Source organism: Brachyhypopomus gauderio, unplaced genomic scaffold (assembly GCF_052324685.1).
Source record: "Brachyhypopomus gauderio isolate BG-103 unplaced genomic scaffold, BGAUD_0.2 sc62, whole genome shotgun sequence".
In the NCBI taxonomy this organism is placed as follows: Eukaryota; Metazoa; Chordata; class Actinopteri; order Gymnotiformes; family Hypopomidae; genus Brachyhypopomus; species Brachyhypopomus gauderio.
The window spans coordinates 2,182,664-2,206,833 of record NW_027506883.1 but is presented as its reverse complement, the minus strand read 5'-3'; the positions used below and the strand labels follow the sequence as shown (position 1 = coordinate 2,206,833).

General features: G+C 45.8%; 1 protein-coding gene across 2 annotated transcripts; it reads right to left on the bottom strand.

Moving 5' to 3' along the window:
- Positions 1–455: 455 nt before the first annotated feature.
- Positions 456–23,627, bottom strand: plppr5b (phospholipid phosphatase related 5b). 2 transcript variants are annotated; one of them, XM_076988505.1, is made up of 6 exons: positions 23,143–23,627; positions 14,749–14,881; positions 10,584–10,834; positions 6,897–7,073; positions 3,151–3,285; positions 456–647 (listed from the first exon to the last, which is right to left on the bottom strand). In XM_076988505.1, the coding sequence occupies exons 1-6, from the start codon at positions 23,371–23,373 to the stop codon at positions 618–620; spliced, it is 957 nt and encodes a 318-aa protein (XP_076844620.1). In that variant the 5' UTR covers positions 23,374–23,627; the 3' UTR covers positions 456–617. The 2 variants fall into 2 exon arrangements, with proteins under 2 accessions (XP_076844620.1, XP_076844621.1); XM_076988506.1 differs by lacking the exon at positions 456–647 and adding an exon at positions 1,673–2,858.
- Between the last annotated feature and the right edge of the window lie 543 nt (positions 23,628–24,170).

Genomic DNA, 24,170 nt, shown 5'->3' with positions numbered 1-24,170 from the left:
ATTAACTAAATTGCACTTCCAAATACATCAATAAAATGTATGATGACTTTTGTTAAGTTTAAGCAACTCCAATTTGGTTTTCTTAAACAATTTCTTAAACAAATGCATTAAAAATTATGCCACACAAGTATTGACATTTTTGCCAATATAGTCATGCCACAAAAGTGTTATCATACATATGATACAGTGGAAAAATAAGGAAGAAAAAAAACATCTACAGAAATAAGTTCACTTCAGTTTTGAAAATCGGCAAATTCCATATGTCACCAGATACCTTTCCTAAACAGACACGGTCTCTGCAATTACACACAGTGTCTTGAGTTGATTTAAGCTCCAGTTGTGACAGGTAAGAGCAAAACAGTATAAGAGGAACCCCATGGGGGGCACCTGGGGTGCACAAGCATGACACTATTATTCTGTTATTCGTTGACATGATCGACATTTTTTATACACACACACACACACACACCCACACACACACACACACCAAGGAAGAGTGAACCAAAACAACACTACAGAGGACATGACTAATGTGGTTAGCACTGCACCTTGACTATGGCGACTGCACAGTAAAGAGCGTGGATGTCCAATGTGTCCGCCACACCGCTGACTCAAGGTCATGTGACTTCATCGAAGGCGATGTGATTCTGTGAGAGAAAACATCAACAAACATATCAGAATGTAAAGAACACCAGGCACCTGTTTATACTTAGGAATAAGGAATAAGGAAATACCAGTCACGTAACAGCCTTTCCGTACAGGGTTTTTCTTAGACCAAGATATATTTAATCTTTTATGCAAACACAAGCTACAACATTTCACTTCGGTAAACTGTCAGGGAACATTAATGTATTAGGAAAAGGATCCTTGTGATTCTTGGCTGGGATGTGAGCGTCTATAGCGGATCTTTTCAGGCAGGCGTCTGGGACCAGAGGAAGGCAGGGGGCCTTTCAGTAGCCCCGCACACCACCCTCAAACTGATGCAGGTGCAGGCGGAAAAGTGCAGGTCACAAGTGCCTCTCTGCTACCTCACATATAATCCCTGTCTGTGAACCATATAATCCCTGTCTGTGAGCCCTTTCCTGTCTGTGAGCCCTTTCCTGTCTGTGAACCATATAATCCCTGTCTGTGAGCCCTTCCCTGTCTGTGAGCCATATAATTCTTCTCAGATGAGGTATTCTAGTACACAGTCAGGACAGACAGGATTCATTCACATTAATTCATTCTTTCCTCCTGCGTCCTCTACAGGAGCACAGGTGGCCCTTGTTTACAGATTCACATCACAGAAGGAGGTATTGATAGATTTGATTTCTGCCCTGATATGAACAGCATTACACATCAGTTCAGCTGCAGCACATCACCACATGCAAACCAGCTACACTGAACCATTTACTGCAAGTTCTGGAATCAATCAATGATGAAGAAAACGTACATCAGAGGTCACCGCAGGAAGACAATACGATCCCAAGATAAACAGTGTTAAGATCTCTTATTCCTTCTCCGGACAAATTAAATCCAGCCTCCAGTGATATTTGCTGTGAGCCAGGGCACTTTGGAGAGGGAGGGGGAGGAGCCTCTGGGGTGCAGTCTGTCTTCTAAAGCGGCGTGATGTGGGGGAAGCGCTCTGCCCCGGGTCTGGTCCCCACGCCCCGTCCCCACGCCCCGTCCCCACGCAGCACAGCCAACGACGGCATGGCCAGACACACCAACCTCCTCACACACACACACTCCATCACTAAAGACAAATCTCACTCATGAGGCTGGCCTGCTTTCTTCAATCGTGAGCCTTGGGGCAGGTAAAAATAGGCCATCAGCATTTCTACTGGTGGAAATATCACTAACGATATTCACTCCAACCTATGCATCTGAATGAGAGCGGCCCACAGTCCCAACACCAGGCATATCACTACTTCCACTAAAAGAACAAGCAGACAAGTAAAGCATTTAATCCCTAATATTACTGAAACATGAATCAACACGGCAAACCGGGATTAAATCATTTAGTTATTTGCTTGTTGCTTGGTAATCTGAAGTCCTGTACGCTGTGTTTAAAGGGCTGTTGCTATGGTGTTATTACTCTCTAACCGGAAGCCCAGTGATGGGGCGTAATTAACATCTGAATGCCTGATGTCTGAATTGTTTGTAGGACAGATGTCAGTGAAGAGGTAAACACAGGCAAAACTGAAAATGAAGAGTTAAATACCATTCAGAGAAATTAACACACATTTTGGACTGCGTAGACCAAAATGTCAGAACACATGAGTACTCAGTACAGTATGTGTCAGAACACATGAGTACTCAGTACAGTATGTGTCAGAACACATGAGTACTCAGTACAGTATGTGTCAGAACACATGAGTACTCAGTACAGTATGTCAGAACACATGAGTACTCAGTACAGTCCAGCCGTCCCTCAATCAGCTGTTCAATCATCCATCATTAACCAGGTGTTAAAACTTGTCTGATGTTCTCAAATGAATTTCATGTCATAGCAGAACAGACAGACACGGACAACTGCCCTCACTGCTGAAAACCAAGGACAGTGGACTAGAGGTCAAAAGAGGTCAAAGAGAGGATCACAGAGCCAGCAGAGCCACACACTCTGGATACAGGATAGTTCCCAACAGATCACTGGTTCACCGGGACTGATCAAACGTGATTGGCTAGGAGCAGAGCGGTGTACTCCAGAGCTTTGGTGGCTGCTGCTCTGCACACAAGTGCTCGTGTGTTTATTGCCTTGTGCTTTGCAGGTGTCTGAAGTGGCGCTTTTTGCCCGCGATACAGTCCAAGAGCCTCAGGAGGTGCCCTTTCAGAGAGTGGGGCGAAGAGTCCTCCTCTTCCTCCCTCAGCTCGGCCATCTGAGCAACGGCCGTGGACACACGCACACACACGCACTCACAAAGACCCACACACGCACTCACAAAGACCCACACACACGCACTCACAAAGACCCACACACACACACACACACACACACACACACACACACACACACACACACACACACGTCAGTGGCAGAGACAGTGCCTATCTGAATCCGTCCGGGTTTGATGTGGAGGGTGGCACTAGCCAGCGTGAGTCATCTGAGGTCCTGGACGGGTGGGAGGCGTGGTGTGGGGGCGGGGCATGGGGCATGGGGGCGTGGCATACCTGCGAGGTGATGTACTTCTCCAGGGGGCTCTCCACCTGGGCCATGCTCATCACGTCATCGCTGCTCACAGCGTCCTGCTGAGGGTCTTCGCTCAACAGCACCGTGCCTTCAAAGTTATGGACCACACACACAACCTGAAAGGCAGCACAGAGTAGGACCAATCAAAACATCATTACTGAAGGTCTACGAAAGTGAAGGAAACGGCAGCAGACCTGCCGTCATTTACTTATAAGGGACTTTTGGGAAGACAAAAAACCCAAACACAGCACAGATACGTCTGAAGGTTAAATGAAGAGTGTCATTGGACAACACTGGAATTGTTACACCATTGATGGGCTACAGAAGATACCCAAGAGCAGATATAAAAGGAAACTGATGCAACATGCTGTCTAACCTCACATACAGCACAGGCAGGAAAGATTCTTAGGCTCCATCTTTCTAAAAATAACACAAAAATGAGGGTAATTTTCCAAGCAGGATTGTCAGATCTTCATATTCCAACAGTTTCATGCAGAGAGGAGCCGAGCTCACGGCACCCTGCCCCTCCGCACCTCTGAACACAACGCGCTGTGGAAGCCCAGCGGTTCCAACCCGGCTTCACCCACAGGACCTCCGCAGTAGACGTGCGCGGCACATCGTTTTATCAAATTAGCCCGGTTCGTTTGTCACAACTGGGCTGCGTTTATTCCGTCGCATTCCCCAGGGCGGTTTGGTTGTAGCCACATCTACATAATTTCAACTTCAAAAAGTAAACGACCTGTGGTGGTTTTGCATCACCCGGCAGATTGCGCTAATTAATTGTAGCTGATGAGCTAATTAGCAATGCAAGCAGATGGAACTAAACCCTGCGAAAGGACTTTTGCGTTGTAAAGTTGATCTCGTGCACCCACCTCTGCTCACGGATCTTTAGCCTCCTGTCTCTACTCCTGCTTAACGAAGTCACGTGACCTCTGATGCATGGAGTTTCTGCCAGCACAGCTTTTAGAAGGTGCTGCTGAACTCTCTGTGAGGACGAGTCACTTCTGCCTTTAGATCCCACTGAAGGGGCCCGTTTGCACTGCCTCAGCCATCTAGCCATGTATGGAAAAGCCCAAACCTGGATGGCATCAGGGAAGAGGGAACTCGGCTCTCCAGGCAGCTACACTAGCACTAGGGTCTCCAGGAAGGAGCGTGTGTTTATCCTGAAGAGACACAAACACCTTTAGGCAGCTCGATTGAGCGAAAGAATGAGAGAAAACTGGAGAAATGAGTGCGGTGTGTCATAGGAGATGTTTTAACTTCCTGCCACTCATTAGCTAACATATCGCTGCCCTGTGGCCTTGACCGAGGCTCATGAATATGCAATATCTTCCGTGCTAGGTTACCGCGGTGCCTTCCTCTGTCTCCCCTGACTACCACCGCCCCTTCATCCACCGCTCACGTCCTGCTGGATCTATTAGCCATGCCTGATGCCATCCGTGGTGCCAGACAATAGCTGCACCCAAGAGGTCTGGATAGCTGATGCTGCTGTGCACAAACCTTCAAGGCAAACAGGGGCGGAATTGATCACGTTCATGGCTCATGGTTTTCTCAGGCAGACTCGAGAGCTTGTTTTAGCTATACACAACTGCACGATATCTCCGAGAGTGCAGTAAAATATCCCAATAATTATAGTTCCACGTAATTCACAGATGGGAAGAGAGCTGGAAATGATGCTAAGCAGTGTGGAACTGTAGCATAGTAATTCTAGCGTTTAAAATTGCAGTGTGGTAATTGTGATTAGTTGAAGCTAATGTCATTACATACACTACGGATGGAAAACCAAGAACAGTGTCCATGAGAAGAGACTTAGCAGAGCCAATAGCAACTGTGATTGTTACTATGACATTAAACCATCACAGAGTAGTGTACCTGAACAATGTCACCTCTATTTTCATGTGTACTGCAGCTATGACGAAGGCTCACTGAGATCACTTAATTATGCTCACACATCACATTGGCATAGACACCACTGAAGGAAAAACACTCAGCTCCTTTCATTAGTTCTGATAAACCATGGACTCTTACAGACTGCTGGAGTCAATCAAATATGATCTGAAGACTTCTGAAGTTGCCAGCACATTAAATAAGACATTCGCCTTCTTCTGTTACTTTTGACCATCAGGGACCAAAATATATTCCAATTTTATATATTAATTCCTAATCATTTCATAAAACACAAAGAATGAAACATAAGTAAGATTTCTATGATCTACCTTTCTAAATGCACCCAATTATAAAATCGGGTTCTGTGAAGATCCTACAGTAAAATGATACACCTCCTATACACACACTACACCTCCTCTAAGCGCCTATACACCTCCTCCAAGCTCCTCTATACCTCCTCTAAGCTCCTCTATACCTCCTCCACACCTTCTCTATACCTCCTCCACACCTTCTCTATACCTCCTCTACGCTTCTCTACACCTCCTCTATGCTCCTCCACACTCCTCTACGCTTCTCTACACCTCCTCTACGCTTCTCTACACCTCCTCTATGTTCCTCTACGTTCCTCTACGCTCTCAGTCCTCTGATCTGCTAGGCTGTCAAAGTTCTTCACACCCTGCTGTGTTTGTGTCAGTATCCCACTGGTCCAAGTCTCTTTTATCCTCCTTATCAAAAGAACGTTGCTCACTCAACACACACACGCGCGCACACACACACACACACTTATATTTCAGCTATTGTATTGAACTCCACATGCACAGAATCTAAGCCTGGAGGTGAGAGGTGACATCATAACAGCTGATAACACATTACAGACAATGAAGGTAAAATTTGACACGTCTGCCACAAATGACAGGAAGCCTCTCAAAACCATTCAGCTGTGATGATGCAGGTGAAGACGGGACCCCAATCTCCAGCTCCCATCATCCTCGTCTATCAGCAAGGCCTACGTAACCTACAGTCGCGTTTGGATTGAAGAGCTTCAGATACATGTTCACACAAAGCACTTCTATCTTGCTGGCTTCTGCTCTCCACAGATGGAAGGTTTTAGCCCTGATCCTTACCCCAGAGCACACGCCACAGCGTCTGACCAAACCACCAGAGAGGACACCTCGCTTCTTATTCCGTTCTAAAAGGTGATTGGAGGATGTGCGTGTGCCACCACTAGGCCACGCCCACTCAGGGGCTGTGTGAGGGTGTGTGCTGTATTTATCTCCTTCACCACAGTGCCATTAGGTCCAAGCCGCATGAATCAGGAGCAAAGCCAGAGCTGGACGCTGGAGTGAGAAGAAGTCCCTCTGGACATACATGCTAACCCCAAACAGCCACGACATCTTTAAGGGGAGCAGCAACGTTGGAGTAGAAACAGTAAGAGACAGAGAGGGAGAAACAGAGCGAGAGAGAATGAGAGCGAGAGAGAGAGATAGAATGTGTGTGTGTGAGAGAGAGAGAGAGAGAGAGAGAGAGAGAGAGAGAGAGGGGAAGGCCCTTAGTCACAGCAGAAGCGTGTTTGTCTCTGTGTGTAGTGGGGCAGTGTCTCTGTAGCTCTGCTTCACTGCCTCGTACCTGCTAGCATGACAGTTCCTTCTAAGCCGGCTAGCCAACACAACTTTCTATCACAATGTACTCAACAGACTTCATATCTCTTTAAAGGACACCAACAGCCAATATCTGTGCTGGGGGCGTGGCATCTGCAGGGGGGGTGTGGCCTATGCACCATAGGGTGCGGCATCATTCAAAGAACCCAAGATAGTTGGATGCACAGCTGCAGGCTCCTTACCAGGAAGGTGGCGATGGCCACGCCGATGATGAAGCCGGCGATGACGTCTGACCAGTGGTTGCGATACTCCGCCACGCGGTTCAGGCCGGCGAGGAAGGCCAGGCACATCAGGCCCAGCGCCATGACCGGCTTGGCCAGCCTCGTTCCTCTGGCTCTCACCGAGCACGTGATGTACATCTGCAAGGAGAAGAAGCAGGAGCGATGGACAGTCACCTCACCACGGGGCCCTGAAGCCTGGTCCTCTTCTCATCATCCAGATCATGGACTGTTGAACATTAATGGGTGTCGTGCAGCTTGGGAGCTGCTGTGGGATGAACCGTGACCCGTGTGTGTGAGCAGAAACGGACCCACACACTCACGGGGGTTCAAGCTTTACCGTCACAGCAAACGACAGCCATTAGAAAAGCCGTGATCCAGCTATGCCCGTGAAATGCCAGGCCACGAGATCGTGTGAGGACGCGCGGGTGTAAGTCAGCAGACCAGCGCCATCAATGGCAAAATGCCCAATAAGACCTGCAGTTGGAGAACATTGTATAGTACATGTTTACATGTAGCATGCGTGTGATGAAGAGTGAGGAGTTCTTGCAAATGTGCGCGACCAATGTGTGAGGAGTGTGCACGTGGGAGGAGTGTGCACACAGACAAGGGTGCACGTTCAGGGAGTGTGCATAAAGGAGAACATGCACGTAGGTTAGTGTGCATGTGCAGGAAATGTGCACGTATGAAAGCCTGGAGCTGTCTAGCGGCCTGGGCTAAATCGGGCCACCTGTGGGCGAGGTGGACGGCGTGCAATAGGCCAGGCCTGTCTAGCGGTCGCGTGACCCGTGGTGGACGAGACAGAGCCGGTGCTCCACGGCGGAGATGGCGCTCACACAAAACTCCCGTGGATTCACATTCTAAAAGCACGGCGCAGCTGAAGGTCGCGGCTAATCACGGAACACTCCTGAGAAGGCAGCAGACAAAGGCTGTAATTGTAATCCCACGGGTGTCTGAGCCATTACGCAGGGCCATCTCCCTTGTTTGTGTGACTATTTCTTTGTGACTCAAAAGGTCACCATGCTGTGATGCAGTTCCATTTCTTCTCAACGGGAAAGAGAGGAGAGGACAGTGTTATTGTGTCCTCTGCCTTTTATATATATGTTTGGGGGGGGGGGGGGGGTTACCGAAGGCAGACAGACAGTCAGGACATGCCTGAGTTTTTAAATTGTAAGCCAATTAGAGTTTTCTCTCTATATTTCTCGGTGTCCAAATATCAATAATTAGTGTGTCACACAAAATGACTCAGATGTTTTTGCTTGATGAATTTGCCTTTAATATATAAGTACTTGCTCACACAAACACTGCACCTAATTTTAAACGGTTTCGTACAGAAAGTAAGAAAAGCCGATGTTTAACCTGAGAAACCTTCAAGTTGCAAAAATGAAAACAAAACTACCTGACCCGAGTCCTCCAGCTATAGCGGCGCGGGCTTTTACTGCGGGTCCTCAATCCATTAACCTCAGCGTCTATAATGGCGTGAGACTTCGGCACAGGCCGAGTCCTCCGTCTCTTACAGCTGCTGCAAACATCACACCGCCTCTGCGTATGCAGCAGAACCCGACCTTTGGGGTCAAGGACAGCACATGTGGTCATCGTGAAGCCTGAAGCATGTAAGATGTCAGAAAGACCAATTTTACAGGCCACTACACACCAGCCGTTTCTCTTTCACAGGGGACCTTTGCCTCTGCCGGGCCAGTCCACCAAATGATGCCATCAACTCCATTAACATCATGTAACGGTCGAAAAGGAATATTTTTCTATTTTCTTGAACCTCTTAAAATTCTGAACCAGGTGTGTGACATTAACCCAACATTTATCCCAACACCCTTTCAGGTCACTGGGACTTCTTTTAAGACTTATGAACTAAATGTGCAGCATTATCAAAACATTTTCACTTGATGTTTCACAAGTTCTCAGTTTAATGTTTTTTTTGGTGTCTAAATATCTTTTCCAGAGGACATTTTACATTCTCCTGAAATACCATTAACTGGGTTTAAAACCTCTCAAATCTCAACATCGTGAAACTCCTATAATACTTTTGAACATCCTTCATATAGTATTATCTTTTACTTCAGTTTACATGGCCTGTGCATTCTCAGTGCCATGGTGTTTTTGGATGGTCTTGCACAGACATGTGAGAGGCGTAACAAGCCCGTGTGTGTAATTCATGGATGTCCTCTGGTAATTTGTGCCTGTGGCATTACGAGCACAGAACATGGCCGATCATCCTCCCACACAGCAGATCTCAGCATGGACATCCTGAACACCACTACCCCGCTCTCTGCCTCTCCGTGACCCATTCTAATACACCAGCCAAACAGGCTTTTTCAACAAACACCAGCAAACAGCCTCCACACTAGCTGACCTACATAGGCACTGGTTTTACTGCATGACTGGATGAAAACGTCTGTCCAAACAAGCTGCTCGGGAAACCAACTTAAAGCTTTTGGCATCTTAAGGACTCAAACTTGACCTTGTCTTGTCTTCTCATTTTGGGGCATTTGTATTCTTCCTGAAGGCAAGGTGTCAGAGCCCCCCGGGTCTAGAGGTGAGGCCCAGAGCGAAAGTCCTGTCTCTGCCGCACAGTGGACGCGTCAAGCCCACACCTGGCACACCGCACCGGAGATGAGACGACCTCAAATGAAACAGATGCTCATTAACAAATGAGTCTGGATCCACTGTCTCCTTCACTTTTCATACACGAGTGCAGTCTGCCTTGAATCATATCTTTCCATTATGCATAGTTTGGAGCGTGAATTGAGAAATGAATGAATCATAAAGGTATTCATGCCCCTAACCCACTGTGGGGGGGTGGAGTCACAGCAGGAAGGGGGGGGGCTACAGAAAGAAAAGACAAGGCCCAATCTCATCCATCTGAACTGTAGAGACACAGGCCTGTCGTGAGGCTTCAAGAAAAATGCTTCAACAGCATGAAAACAATGTAAATCACAAGCACATTATTGTCCAAATCACCCCTGACCCGAACATGACGTTTAGACACCTGGGCTGCTTAAACAACCCGTAACACGGTTTTGGGAAGCCTGTATTAGAATGTTCTGTTCCAAGTTGGCCCTGTTACGCTGGCTTCAACCTAAAGTGTCCTTACACGTCAGCAGTGGATCCGATGAACAGACTGCATGACGGAGAGACGGTAGCTGAGGCCAGAACGAGATCTCCTGCTTTCCTTTGGCACTTGTGAAGGAAACCCCCCCGTCCCAGCAAACTCAGCCATCATAACTCCATATTGCATCCTCCCTCCCCCTCGGCCTGCTCTCTCGGCCTGATGAGCACCACGCAAATTGGCCTATCTGCATTTCTAAAGCAGTCGAGGGTGACGGCGTCTCCGCCCCTCACGTGCCAGATTAGGACGCTCTACAGAGGTGGAGCACCACAGCAGGACTGCGATGGAGGAAATGGACACTGGGCTTCGAGAACCTGCTCCTCAGAGGACAAACAGGGCATGTGGGTGCACTCCTGACCACCAAAACACACACAGCCTTCCACAGGAAGTGATGTCATGAGGAACATCCTGGATTTTTATTTATTTTTTTACATATGATCATCGAAACGAATCTGGGCCTTTGCCCCGGATGCATGATTAACATCGGGCCCGGTGGAGGGTGAGGGAAGGAACCATGAGCTACTCACAGCCAGGTAGAGGGCGGCGTAGACGCTAAGCGCCGCTTCTTTGGAGGGGAAGGTTTTGCGGGCGCGCAGGATGTCGTCTTCGTTGCCCGTGCACGCCTCCTGGTGGCTGATGTAGCGCAGCGCCTGCAGGCAGCCCAGCGCCGTGTAGTTGGGCTTGCACACCGTCAGGAAGTGAGGCGCCAGGTTGCCCGTGACAACCTGGCCCGCGTTCACGAAGATGTCCGTGGTGAAGAGGCCGAACACGTACACACCTGTGAGGGCAACACGGGAGAACTGCACGTCGACGTTGCTGGATTACGGAGAACAGAATCACATTTTAAAGTTTAATGTGCTCAGGACAATGCGGAGGTTTGAAGAAACAAATGTTAAATGATGAAAGTGAGGCTGGTAAAAATGAATGTGGGTTAAAATGATGAAATTGGAGTAACTTTGGTATGTTTTGTAGCTTATAATTTAATAACTTGGTCCATGTTTGTTCAGGCCAAGGCCAGGCTTTCTGCCAGGTTCTTTAGGCACTGCGGGAACACTGCGGAAACACTGGGGATGACTGATATTGTGTGTGAGTTCATCCTGTAGGGATTAGACTCTGCCTAAACCTAGCCTTGATCCATCTAGTACTGAAGACATGCTTCACCATCATCGATTGGTTTTAGTCATTTATTGGCAGCACACAAACCAGCGGTGTTGGAATCCATGACAGACTAAAGGAAATCGTTCAGGAAGTCGCAGCTAAGGAATATTAAACCGTCGTTGTCCTGCTCCTCGTCTGTCTGGGTCAGATTAAAGGAACAGTAAACTTCTGCGGCTGATTCTTGGACCGCGACCTCAACAGCGACCTTCTTAAAGTCTGTCATGAATTGACACCGTTGGTTTGTGTGCTGCCAATAAATGTCTTCAGTACTAGATGGATCAAGGCTAGGTTTAGGCAGAGTCTAATCCCTACAGGATGAACTCATACACCATGCTGGATATCAAACATCCCTATTGTCGTAAAATAACTAACACACGCATGAATGGGAATATTCCTCATTTCTATAAATAATGATTTGTGAAAACTGATGTTCTGTGTCTAATATGGCATTCATGCAGTCCTCAAAGAAACTGGCAAAACGCCTGTGCAAACTTGGCATTACAAGTATTGGAAATTCTTTTGGAGGTGTTAATCTCAAAATGCCAGTGGGCTACATTCATGCCGACATCTTTCACTCTCTCCAGCAGAGGAGTGTCAAGCAGATCTTTAAGAGTAGATGGGCGAAACTTTCTGACCGACATTTAGCCGCGAGAGGCGAAAGGCACAAGAACGGCTGTAATGAATAATCGGCGCCCGTCTCCAAAATGACTGACGTTGAATGAGGGAAAAAGCCAAGAAATAAAATCACTAAAGATGACGTCAGGAACAAAACGGAGTTAAATGATGACATAAGACACCAAAAGTTACCCAAATCATTTAAATAAATACCACTGTAATCTTCTGTTCACATGCATTTTATCATCTTGCGATCATATTTTATCAGGTCAAAATATTTTATCAATTAAAATAACACTAAAATGTTCAATTCACAGGCATTTTAATTACTCTAAAGTTAATTCACTCATCAGCCTCATTTAACATTGTGTTCCCTTCACCCCTGAGAGGACTGGAGAAAGCTCAGGAGTTTTCTCAACGTGACATTCAAGTTTAATTTCTACATTTCTCAATATGTGTTTTCAAGCTGCATCCTCCTTGTGCTGATGTGCCACTTACTTAAGGAGAAACTCTCTCTTCCACTGGGGTTTGAATTCACTTTTAGAGCACCAGAAAAGTACACTTAAACTGCACTTGACTGGGCTGTAGAGTCAACTTTTAAAGTAAATTCCTTTTTCCTAAACAGAACCTTAGAGAGGGTAATGGTGCCTTGGGAGTCTAACCTGCAGGCCTTAAACCTGCTCCTGTTTAAGGCCTAAACAAACCTCTCTTGTCTGCCACCTGGTTCTTGCCTTTGCTTCCAAACAAAGTCTGTTTTGTCTTTGATGAGGATTTAGCAGTCAGGCACCACCTAGACACAGTCTGCTCTTATATCAATTGTCACCATATTCATAATTTTTATTAATTAACTGAGCTCAAATGGAAAACTGAACACCATAATTACAGTCATCTGCTGACATGAGTCAACAGTGAGTCATATTTGTTAGCATGAACAAATGACATTTAACTAATAAGACCACAAATATGACTACCAAACACAACTAATCCTAGAAGTAATCAAGCCTGTGTAACTGAAAACACAGCAAGTTTCCAATTTTGGCATCAAAACAAGTATCGCCTCATTAGTCTGATACGTCCAGTTACACATCACTGCTTTGTGCAGGTTATAAAACACACACAGATGTAAAGCTTAAATCGGGAACGGCATAAATACCACCTCTGCTGGCCATACCTGGATGCCAAAGATCTAAAGTAAATCAAATAATAATAATTAATAAAAATATATAAATATCTCGGTGCGTGTGGTCTTACAGCATTCTGCTTGATGGGGCTGCCGGCTACCGGCTACAGCACCAGAACCTTTGTGGGAGTCGAGAAGGTTATACGGTGGGTGTGGTCCAAAGTGCTTGGGCCCCTCTCTAACTCTGATGCTAACTGAGCATCAGGTCTGCTTCAGGCTGCAGTCAAGCCCTGGCTCAACATCAGAGCCACAGGTGTCGTGGCTCTCCGCCGTACGTAGTCAGGAGGTGCCAACTCTGATCTCAGTCTATTTTATAGTGTGTGTTACACACAAGTGTGTGTGCCAGAGAGGAATATATTCCTGGTTCTCATGGCAGTACAGATTTCTCCAACAGAATGTGCCATAACTAGTTTCTTAGTCATTCTGGGCTATTTGTCTCAGTCAATTATCAAAGAGAATATCCCTCAGTCCAGAAACTTCATTTTCAAAATGTATTTTTTATTTATAAATAAATCAATAGTACATTTGATTTGAAGATGAATCATGGTAAACCATGCAGGATGTTTAGTTCCCTTGTAAGTGGAGTTGACACTTAAGCACTGCTAAGTAACTTAGTTTTAGCGTGAGTGCACAGGGTAGAGGAAGACTGTGACACACCACACCACAGACATTGGCTGAAGCCTCTAGAAATGTTCATATTTTCCAGTCCTGTGTATTCACATCAGGAGTATAAACCAGCAAGGAGCCTCTCCCTATCAGAGGCGGTGAGAGTGTCAGAACCCAAAAAAGTGAAGTGTGTCTCTAAAGTGTAACTCTCTAAAGAGTGTCACTGAGCTAGGCAAGATTACACGACAGGTTAAAGCTGTTTTCTAAATGTATCTCAGTGGCATGCGAGTCATTATGGAAATAATGAGACATGGCAAATCAACTGGTCTCACTTAAACTCACTCTGTTGATACACAAAGACCTGAAATTACCGCTATTATAAACATCAGCAAAATGTCATGACCCCTGCAAACGATCCCCCTCTTTATCTCCTCAGCTATAGTGTACCAAAGCAAATAAGCAACAGCTACGAGATTAAAGGAGGAACACGCTGTTCCAGACGAATCGTGAGGAGATAAAGGGAGCTGCTGGTTTTTCAAGGCTTAGCCGAGTTCAGACGGTGCTCTGATGCTCATCTAGCCATATGTTTGGAGTGGGACTAGGACGGTGATCTGGGGGAGGTTTAGAGGGTTCCCTCCTCATCTCTTGACTGAGCTAACGCCTTCAGGTCCTCTGCACTACACTCTATACAGGACAGAACAATTATTCCCCGTTTAACTAACCAAGCCTTTCTAACAAAAGCAACATAATGATTAAGGTTTTTGCACACATTGCAGTGGTGGCAGTGAAGTCACTTGAAGAGAAAAAGGGGGCGTGTGCAGAAGGAAGCTCATGTAAAAACAGGACACAACAAAAGATGGGAGTGAATTTCCTGCCTGGGCTACGCTAATAATCCCCTTTACCACTGTGTTCTTGTCTCACAGAGACATGAGAGAGACAGAGAGAGAGAGAGAGAGAGAGAGAGAGAGAGAGAGAGAGAGAGAGAGAGAGAGAGTGTGTGTGTTTCAGTCTCTCCCCGTTATTTCTCTTATTACTGAAGTCCACAGCTTGCAACACATGGCTGGAACAGTGAGACATAATGGCCTTAGAGGCAAACGGCTGGCGTCACGACAGCGGTGAGATTCGGGACGCACCCAGGAAGCGGAAGATCCTGCGGACCACGGGGTTGAGGTAGCAGCAGTCCCCCGTCACAATGGTCCTCCTCTGACTGTCTGGCTCCTTCGACGTGTACAGCATCAGGAACACCACCGCTTCCGTCATCGTGATCTTCAAGAGCACAAAATCACCAGGGAAGGGGGGGGGGGGGGGGGGGGGAACGAGGAAAGCCATTAACAACTCAGGCGAACCTAATGGCTATAAAATTTAACGGATGTTTTGCACTCTGAAGTCACGAGGCCCGCGCCTTAGGTGACAAAGCCATAATTCAGAAAGAAGAATACGATAACGTCCTCAGGCAAGCTCCATATGTAAGCCACCTGTCGGATGCACTACGCCACGCTGAGAGAGATCACTTAGACCTGGGCTGTCTTTGTTATTACTCATCCCCAGAGGGAAGACACACAGGTAGCTACTGCTCACAGGTCAGCCTGCAGAGAGCCACAGCGCCCAAATCTCCTCCACACAGTCGTACATCCACCACGTACATCTGCCTCCTTACCTACACAGCCTCCGGGCTACAAACAGGTGAGATGTTAAGCAATAGATGCAGCAAGATAACCAGAGAGAGGCTGAAGCAGACAGTGGTGTGTGAAATGCTATAATTAAAAAAAAAAAAAAGTCTTTAAGTATTCGCAGTTGCCAATGGAGACCATTGAACGGAGAAACGGAGCAGGAAGGAGGCGTATCTCACAGCTTCAGTTAGCGTTAGCGTTAGCCTTCCCTGCACTGCAGGCTCCACAGATGGCTGCTTCACAGCTAAACCTGTCCGTGGTTTGGCCCAAAACTTGCCTACTTGTGGATTTTCAAGTGACCATTAGGAAATTACTTTGCTGAGCTGGTGTCTGGGAGGACCGTGTACATTACCGAACCATGAATCACAGCTGGATCGCGCTGCGTGTACGTTTTCTCTGTACATAATTAGTGGAATGGCACTTAACTGAGGTGTCCAGTCAAAACTTGTTTTTGACAAGTGCTATAATTCTGCGATTCATATGTACATTAAATAATACTTTTCCAACCTCGAGTCACAATAACACATTGTTACTTAGCGAGGGTTCTAATTTAAGTCATTAAAGTGCGAGTTAAACTAATAATAGGCTCCCATCTAGGAATCCCAACTGACTATTAATGGTGACATTTCTCAAAACTGAATGTCCCTATGACTGTGTAATACTAAGAAGGTGGAAGTACACTAGCCCACAGGTGTACACAGGTGTACAGTAGCCCACAGGTGTACACAGGTGTACAATAGCCCACAGGTGTACAATAGCCCACAGGTGTACAATAGCCCACAGGTGTACACTAGCTCACAGGTGTACACAGGTGTACAATAGCCCACAGGTGTACAATAGCCCACAGGTGTACAATAGCCCACAGGTGTACACAGGTGTACAGTAGCCCACAGGTGTACACTAGCCCACAGGTGTACACTAGCCCACAGGTGTACACAGGTGTACAATTGCCCACAGGTGTACATTAAAGCTGACGGAGACTGCAGGCCTGATTCAGTTCTCCATGTTGTCTTCCAAGCAGCCTTTCCACTCGTATATGAGGATATTTGAGGGCAAAGTTTAGGACCGAGACTCTTCAGAACTAGGAGTCTCTGTCTCTTTAACCCCAGCACACACACACATGCACACACACATGCACAAAAGATGAAAAAGACAGGTCAGCATAACTGCCAACATCTCCACACACATCACACACACACACACACACACACACACACACTCCTCCACCCATATCCACACACATCACACACACACACTCCTCCACCCATATCCACACACATCAACAGAGCAGGATTTAGATGACGTATATCATCCATCTGGTGCACCACCATTACGCCTCCATCCAACTCCAGTCATTCACGTTCAACTCCTTAAATCAGCTCCAACACTGCCTTGCCATGAGCACTGTGGCTAGTACTCAACCTCACACACAAGATAACACCGTCCAACTCTTACTTCATTATCCGTGCTACTATCCCAAGTCGTTTGTCATTTCTGACCACAGTGGTGTGACCTTCATGTTTTTGTGTGCATAAAGGACCCCAGGTCTGTAAGTCCTGCTGAAACTCCACAGAGAAAGAGCTACAGTGGGTAATGTAAGGTGAGAAAACACATTCCATCACACCGCCGTCTCAAAGCAGAACATGGGAACACATCAGTAAACGTGCAAGAATAAATTCTGATCATATTCTAAGGGGTTCAGCCACATGCTGTGTGGCTATGCCAAACACCCTGGTCTCAGAGAACACCCCTGCCCAACACTCCCCTCTCTCAGAACACACCCCTGCCCGACACTCCCCTCTCTCAGAACACACCCCTGCCCGACACTCCCCTCTGCCTGATGCAGGAGTCCTCCTCCCAGGAGACCACTCCAACGCCATTACTGGTGCTGTGACTCTTACTGTGAGTGTAGTGGTGTAGTTAATGTGAGTGTAGTGGTATAGTTAGTGCGAGGGTAGTGATGTGTGCGAGGGTAGAGGTGTGTGCGAGGGTAATGGTGTGTGCGAGGTTAATGGTGTAGTTAGTGCGAGGGTAGTGGTGTAGTTAGTGCGAGGGTAGTGGTGTAGTTAGTGCGAGGGTAGTGGTGTAGTTAGTGCGAGGGTAGTGGTGTAGTTAGTGCGAGGGTAGTGGTGTAGTTAGTGCGAGTAGTGGCATAATTAGTGTGCGTTTAGTGGTGTAGTGGTAAACAGTAATTACAGGGTGGAGGGGAGTGTGGGTTTAGTGGTGCTAAAGTTGCTATGAGTGTAGTTATTATGTAAGAATAATCTTTTACATGACATTACTGTTCCATTAAGACTATTACATACAGACCACTGACTGACTCAGTTCTGCTTGTGATACAGGACGATACAGTTACAACCTGTTACTAACTCAAGACCTCAAACTTTCTACCCATCTCTAAATTACATTCGCATATGATTCATCATCACCGCCTTGCCAAAAAATCTTGGAACAATCTTTGCTTACAGCTCCCTGCTAACAGCACTGCCACACGCCTGGCCCCATAATGCCCGTAATTCCTGCCGTGAGCCAGGACACGTTTGTCCAGCTCTCTGCCAAGCGCACTATAAAAGCAATTAAGACACGAGCTTTGAGCCAGCGTGTGCCCACATCTGTCAGGTGTTTGCCCCACCTGTATGGGCTGGCTAATCTCAGGCAGCAACACGGAGAAGCTATGTCAGTGTGGAACCCGCAGTGTTACAGTAAAACCAGGGAAATAAGCCGGATGTCTGTCTGGACCACAGGCTGGGCGCGGTGGTCAGACATGAGAAAGGTAGACATGCTCTTTCACAGTGTTCCAGATGGATGAGGTGCACAAACCCGAGACGTTATTGTGGCTTTGTCATAAGCATACAAGATGGGCAGGGTCACGGTTCTTTAAAAAATGAAGCCAACCTCAGGCGCCGAGATTCTTCATGCACTGGACAATTTTTTTTCCTCATTACTTTTTCAAGGGAGCGTAATATAATATTTCAGTCCCCCTCAAACGACTGAAATTCTAATCACTGGTGGTAGGATGTTGAAAAGGGGGGATGATTTGCATGAGGTTATAAATAAATTAAGACCACTGAAATGGAACGGTCAGGGATTTAAGTACGTAGGAGAGATGGGAGAACTCCAGTATAATCACTGAGAATTAAGTGATACGATCTAAGTAACCCCCTGTGTTTAAACAGATTTATTCCCTACCATAAATTTGTGGGTGCCTTACAACCGGCGTGTATCCTAATGACCAATTTGCCAAAAATGTGTTAACACTTAGAACGAAAGGGTTTTATAGAATTCTTGGCAGTCTTTCATAAATTTCAGCCAAACATTTGGAAATTTACCAATGATGTCATTAATATTTATACTGCATATTGTGCTGCTGCTCCCTTCATGTTTTGAATCAGATTATTTTCAGTTAACACAGCTAACTGATTTATGTATTTATGTATAAGTGACATGCACAGAACACCGAGGGACATCAAACCGGATTTAAACAGCAAGGGGAGCAAAAATATCAAACACAGCAGCAAAAAATAGATTTCGTCCTTTAAATCTAACAACAAATAAAAAAATAAATGTCTAAAAGGTTGAAGTTCTATCAAAATCACATAAAATTGATCACGACTCAAACTGAGTAAAATTGGTGCATCGATTGTCAAACTGGGGCTTCAGAGCTCTTAACTGAGCGTCTATAAACGCGCTCCAGGAAAAGGCTGTCATGTCAGCCGACAAGTGACAAGCTTTCTGATGTGTAGGACTTTAAACCAAAATTGGCAATCAATGACTACACCCACAATGACCCAGTTCATCAACTATTATATGAATGAACTATGGAAGATAATTACAACCAAACCCAAAACAAGAGCTGGCCCATACAAGGGTTCAAAATAAAGTATTACATGCATTTGTAAAGTGTTATGGGCCCTATTACACCAGTTTCCTGATAAGTCACGCAACAGTTTCATTTTGGCTGTTCGTTTAATGGCGGTATAAAGAATTCAGTTGCATCTGTCAAACCACAGACCACAGACTTGAGCTTAGCTCTAGTATCCATAATTCATGGCTTCTGTCTAAGAGATCCCAAGAGTACAGGGTCACTTTTAATCATGTCTCTCTCTACAGCTAGAGCTAAATCACAGCTAAACTGCCCAAGTAGTGTCCCCACTTTTCTAGACACTGTGAAGTGCCAAATACAATAAGCCCCAGATCACAGTACAGCGTCTGTGGCACAGTTTATACTTGTGTCTCGTTTGCTGCACCTGTGGTCTATGCTACTGAATGGACGTCTTCTGTGCTGAGCTCCAAATGAGTCATGAAATCATTCACTCTGTAGCAGCTTTACTGGAAAGGCACCTTGTAGTTACAAGAACCCTGTTTCCACGCTCAGCTCATGTTAGCTCTTCTGTAGCCGCACGTCGGTGGTCAGTGTCTAACCACACTGCTGCTAGCTGGACATATTGGTGTGGTGTATATCACTCTCAGCTCAGCGGTAACTGCGATGCATGAAAACGGCATTACTGAGCCTGATAACTTCTGGACCCACAACTACACCACTACGATGTCACACAAATAATATGTTGTCTATACTGTTCTATGGTCAGAGGAAAGGGAAGATGTATGATTTACGCTTGTCAACAGCACAATGGAGCATGTGATTTTAGTCATAATATGCACTTATAAATAAGTGTTAAGTGTTCCTAGTGGACACCGAGTGATCAAGCAAGCATTTATATTATACTATCTGGCTTTGAGTGTCAAATGGCTGGATCTAATGTATATCACTTAAAAAAACTCTAATGTAAGTTGGCATAAGTACGATAAATCTAATCTATAGAAGATACGGTATCAAAATGTCCACTTTAAAGTTTCTTCATAGTTCATACACCAAAGTGCTTTAAGCACACTGCGTTGTTACATTCTGATCCTCTGCTGTCCTTACAAGATCTGTATTCACTCTTCACTAGAACCCGTCAACCGGTCCACTCCCAATGTACAAAACAGCATTCTTTCATATATCTCCCAAGATAGACATTTCTTGTCAATAAAGAAGAGCTGCGTTCAATAACGTCTGATTGGCTTTTCATTCCAGTACGTCACAGTCGGGTCTGCAGGGCAGGGAAACAAAGACGGTGTGGCTGTATGCTTAGAGATGGACTTCATGTGTGCAAGAGCACCAGGAAAAAAAAAAAAAAAACATCTAACTGCTTAATTCACAGCACAATTTCTCACATAGTGCTGCTCAGCATAATGGCTTCAACAATGTAATGGGTCTTAAAAAGCCATTTAATTGCTACTTAAGCCAAATTGTGTGACAAGCAACATGTATATGAGATTTTATGCTTAAGCTCACATAATAACATAATCCTGCGTTTAAAGAATGGTTTTAAAAGTAACACAAAGCAGAGACAGATCGTTTGGTTCAATCACTATCCCAACGTGCACCATCTCTTGCACTCTGTGTCTGCAGTAGTTCAACGGGTTTGGAACCAAAGAAGTAAATATATTTGCCATCAAAGGCTTTATCTGTCTCAACTAATCATTATCCTTCCAATTCAATGCAGTACTGACCAACTTAAAAAATGGAAAACCTGTAAAAAGTAATAATGGCTGGGAATAGTACACAGAATAAAGCTGAAAGACTTCATTACAGATCCTGGACATTACACTGCACCCTTCACACACACACACACACGACATGAAGCGTTAAGGTTTAGGGATCATCACACATTGGTTTTCTGAATTTAGGGATCATCCCCCATTTACGTTAGTGTCACTGTGAACTCTTAACACGTTTTAGTGAAACTACGTCTCAATCTTGGTCTTGCAGTCCATAGTCAGTGATGCTAGCAACCATGACTACAAATCAGAGCTGAGAAACTCGTGTCCCGCAGGGCCCAAACTCAGTCAGCACCTTGCTGGGGGAAAAAAAAAAGCCTGATGATATTTGTTTTATTTTCTTCCAGTCCAGTATGAAGGTGAACGTGAGCTGGTTGTGTCATCACTCATCTCTGAGGCCGTTTTTCCTCAACCTGCCTGAGCGCTTGCAGCAGAACTCTGTGAGCGGGCACCTCCCTCACTGAATTATTTCACCTGCATGAACCAAGTCTGCCAATCCTCCTGGAATCAACAAGCAAGATGACTTTTTTTTCCCCGTCAGCACAGTCAATTTCCTTAAAAGAAATGACGGGCTGTACAAGAGTCTTCACTGCTCCTGAAGGCCCATCAGGCCCCACTAAGGCCCATAAACACTCCGACGAAGTAGGAATGCAGAGTGAAACATGTTTCGCTACTGATTAAACACCAAAGGCCAGCGAGGGAGTGACAACCTGACGGGCACTTCTTAGACGCAGCGCGGGCTCACGCAGACACGCTGAGAGCAATGTGAAAGATCACACATACTGTGCTTGAGCCTTATGCCAACAGACTAACAGAGTAAGAGTCTCGCCACTTCTGTGGTCCTGTTTGTGAAAATGATTGTGGCAAACATTTGTTGTTTTAGGAATGGTATAATGACCGTACGTAACTATTTAGCCGTATCTTTGTTAAGATGCAAACTGAAAATACAGGACACGTACACTAAAACACCACAATTTTCTGAACAAAATGTTTCTACAGGCACCAATGAGTATTGAATGTGACATCCCTTGGCATTAAGCACATCCTGAACTCTTTTTGGGAAACTGTGCCATTTTCTGAAGTATATTATACCAGACATCTCTCAGTGCCTCCCAAAGATCTTCTTTAGATCCAACATCTCTTTTCCTGCTGTGGCTCAAGTCACACTAAATACTTGCCACTGTAGCCTATAGAAGCTGTTTTTTCATTCGTTTGTTTGGGTTTTTTGGTTGTATTCTAATAAAGAGACAGATAATTAAATTTCATCATTACCATTGCCGAAACAACAAATCTAATGATGTACAAAGACTTTGACAGAGTACTACATATAGAAATTACTACATAGAGTATACCGAGTACTAAATGTGTATACACATGTCTATATACAAACTAATGGTCACCGTGTCAAAAGTCTCCATATCAAGTGTTATTTCTCAAATGCTGCTTACGTGTACTAAAAATACTTCTTCAGGGTATGCAGGTGTGTGTTTTTGTTAGTATGATTGTGAACAGACCTCAGGTATGTATTCTGAAAAAACTGCACCCTTTGTGCCTCAGATAATTACCCCGAGGGCAGTGGGTTCACAGGCCTGTCATAGTCAGACTCAGCACTGCACATCCTCACAGAGCACCTTCATCATCTGAGCTTGTGGTTACAGCAGAAAGGTGCAGCACCAGGGCCTCGGCACCATTACTGAACGGCTTAATAAAGTGTCAGATGCATCCATCACATCACCACTCAGACCTTTTGCAGTGATAGGCTGTGAATACATGGTGTCATTCAACATTTAAAACAAGGGCAAGTTAATTCATTATAACATCACACGGAGAACATATTGCATCACTACACAGGCTGGCATCAAAGACCATATAAGATAAGAAATGTGTTCATGATATATTCTGCTCAATTTATTCAGTTCAGTGGACTGATGCGAATGACATGGATTATTAAACCGGATTAGAGCTGCCACATAGCCTACAATTATTCCCACACAAACTAGTCTTGTGACATTAATGTAGGATTTATTGTTTCGCTATTTTAGTTCATAATAAATATTTAGCAGAAACGATGAAAACCGCTACAATAACGCGGCCTAAAAGTTTCGACCCACGAGTTCAACAACGAACCTGCAGTCACGGTAAGATTGTGGAATAAAGCAGGACACACAGTGTTGGTCTCAGAGGCGCTTCACCATCATTCTCCTGACCTCCTACACACACTCACACCGTTTCTCACGGCACACGGGGACTCACCACGAGCGTCGGCACACCTGCCACCAGCGTGTAGAGCAGAGCGGGCGGAACCGCGCTGGCCCGCTCCGGTCCCAGGAAGGGTTTGGTGTAGGCGCTGTCGTAGCAGAAGAAGCCCTGGACGTGCACGCTGAACGTGTCGGTGTACTCGAAGTAATACGCCAGCATGACCGTCCCCGCCATTATCACCAGCTGGAAATAAAGCATGGTCGTTAAATGTTCCGGTAACAACATTTACCAGCGCCCGTGTCTCTTAGGCGGAGCAGCAGCGTCTTCGTGCCCCTCGCAGTCTCCTCCACCCGCACGGAGCGCGTCTGCTGCTGGTCGGAGCGCGGCGGAGCGCGAGACGCGCGCGCGCGCTCAATGGCATGGCGAAATTAGCGCTCGCGCAAGATGCGTGCGGCAGGCTCTTCCTCGCGCGGGGACCTTCTAAAATGACGGGAGATTGACGCGCGCGCGTCGGGATGAAGCCGAGGAAAGGAGAAACGTGAAATAAAGGGGGGGTGGGGGGGGAGCTGCCTTCTCGAGCCAGCCTCCAAATGAGTCACCAGACGTGCGCGTGTGGCCACAGCAGGTACAACCCGCCGATGCGTCATTAAAGCATGCATGCCCCCGTGCACCTAATCCCAACGTGCTCTTTCACCGTTACCGACTTACAGATTGGTGCTTTATTTATTTGAGGATCATGCGAACTTTAAAGTGTAAGTACCGTATTTACGCAGATAATGTCCTGAAATTATGTTATTGTAGTTGACATAATGTGGAATGCATTTTGCTTGTATATTGGGGTGTATCATATGACAGAATAACATACACAGAATTTTTAAATAAAATTTTAAATGGACGAAAAAATATGACTACATGTGGAATAAACATTTTAGTTTCTGTTACACATATGCAGTTTTATGAATGCTAAAGTAGGTTAAAGTCTGACCTTGTCAGTGCACCATTCTGTATGTCAAAATACACACTAAAGCACTGGAATCAAAATTACAGGACCAAAATATAGACTACACTCAATACAGAGACCA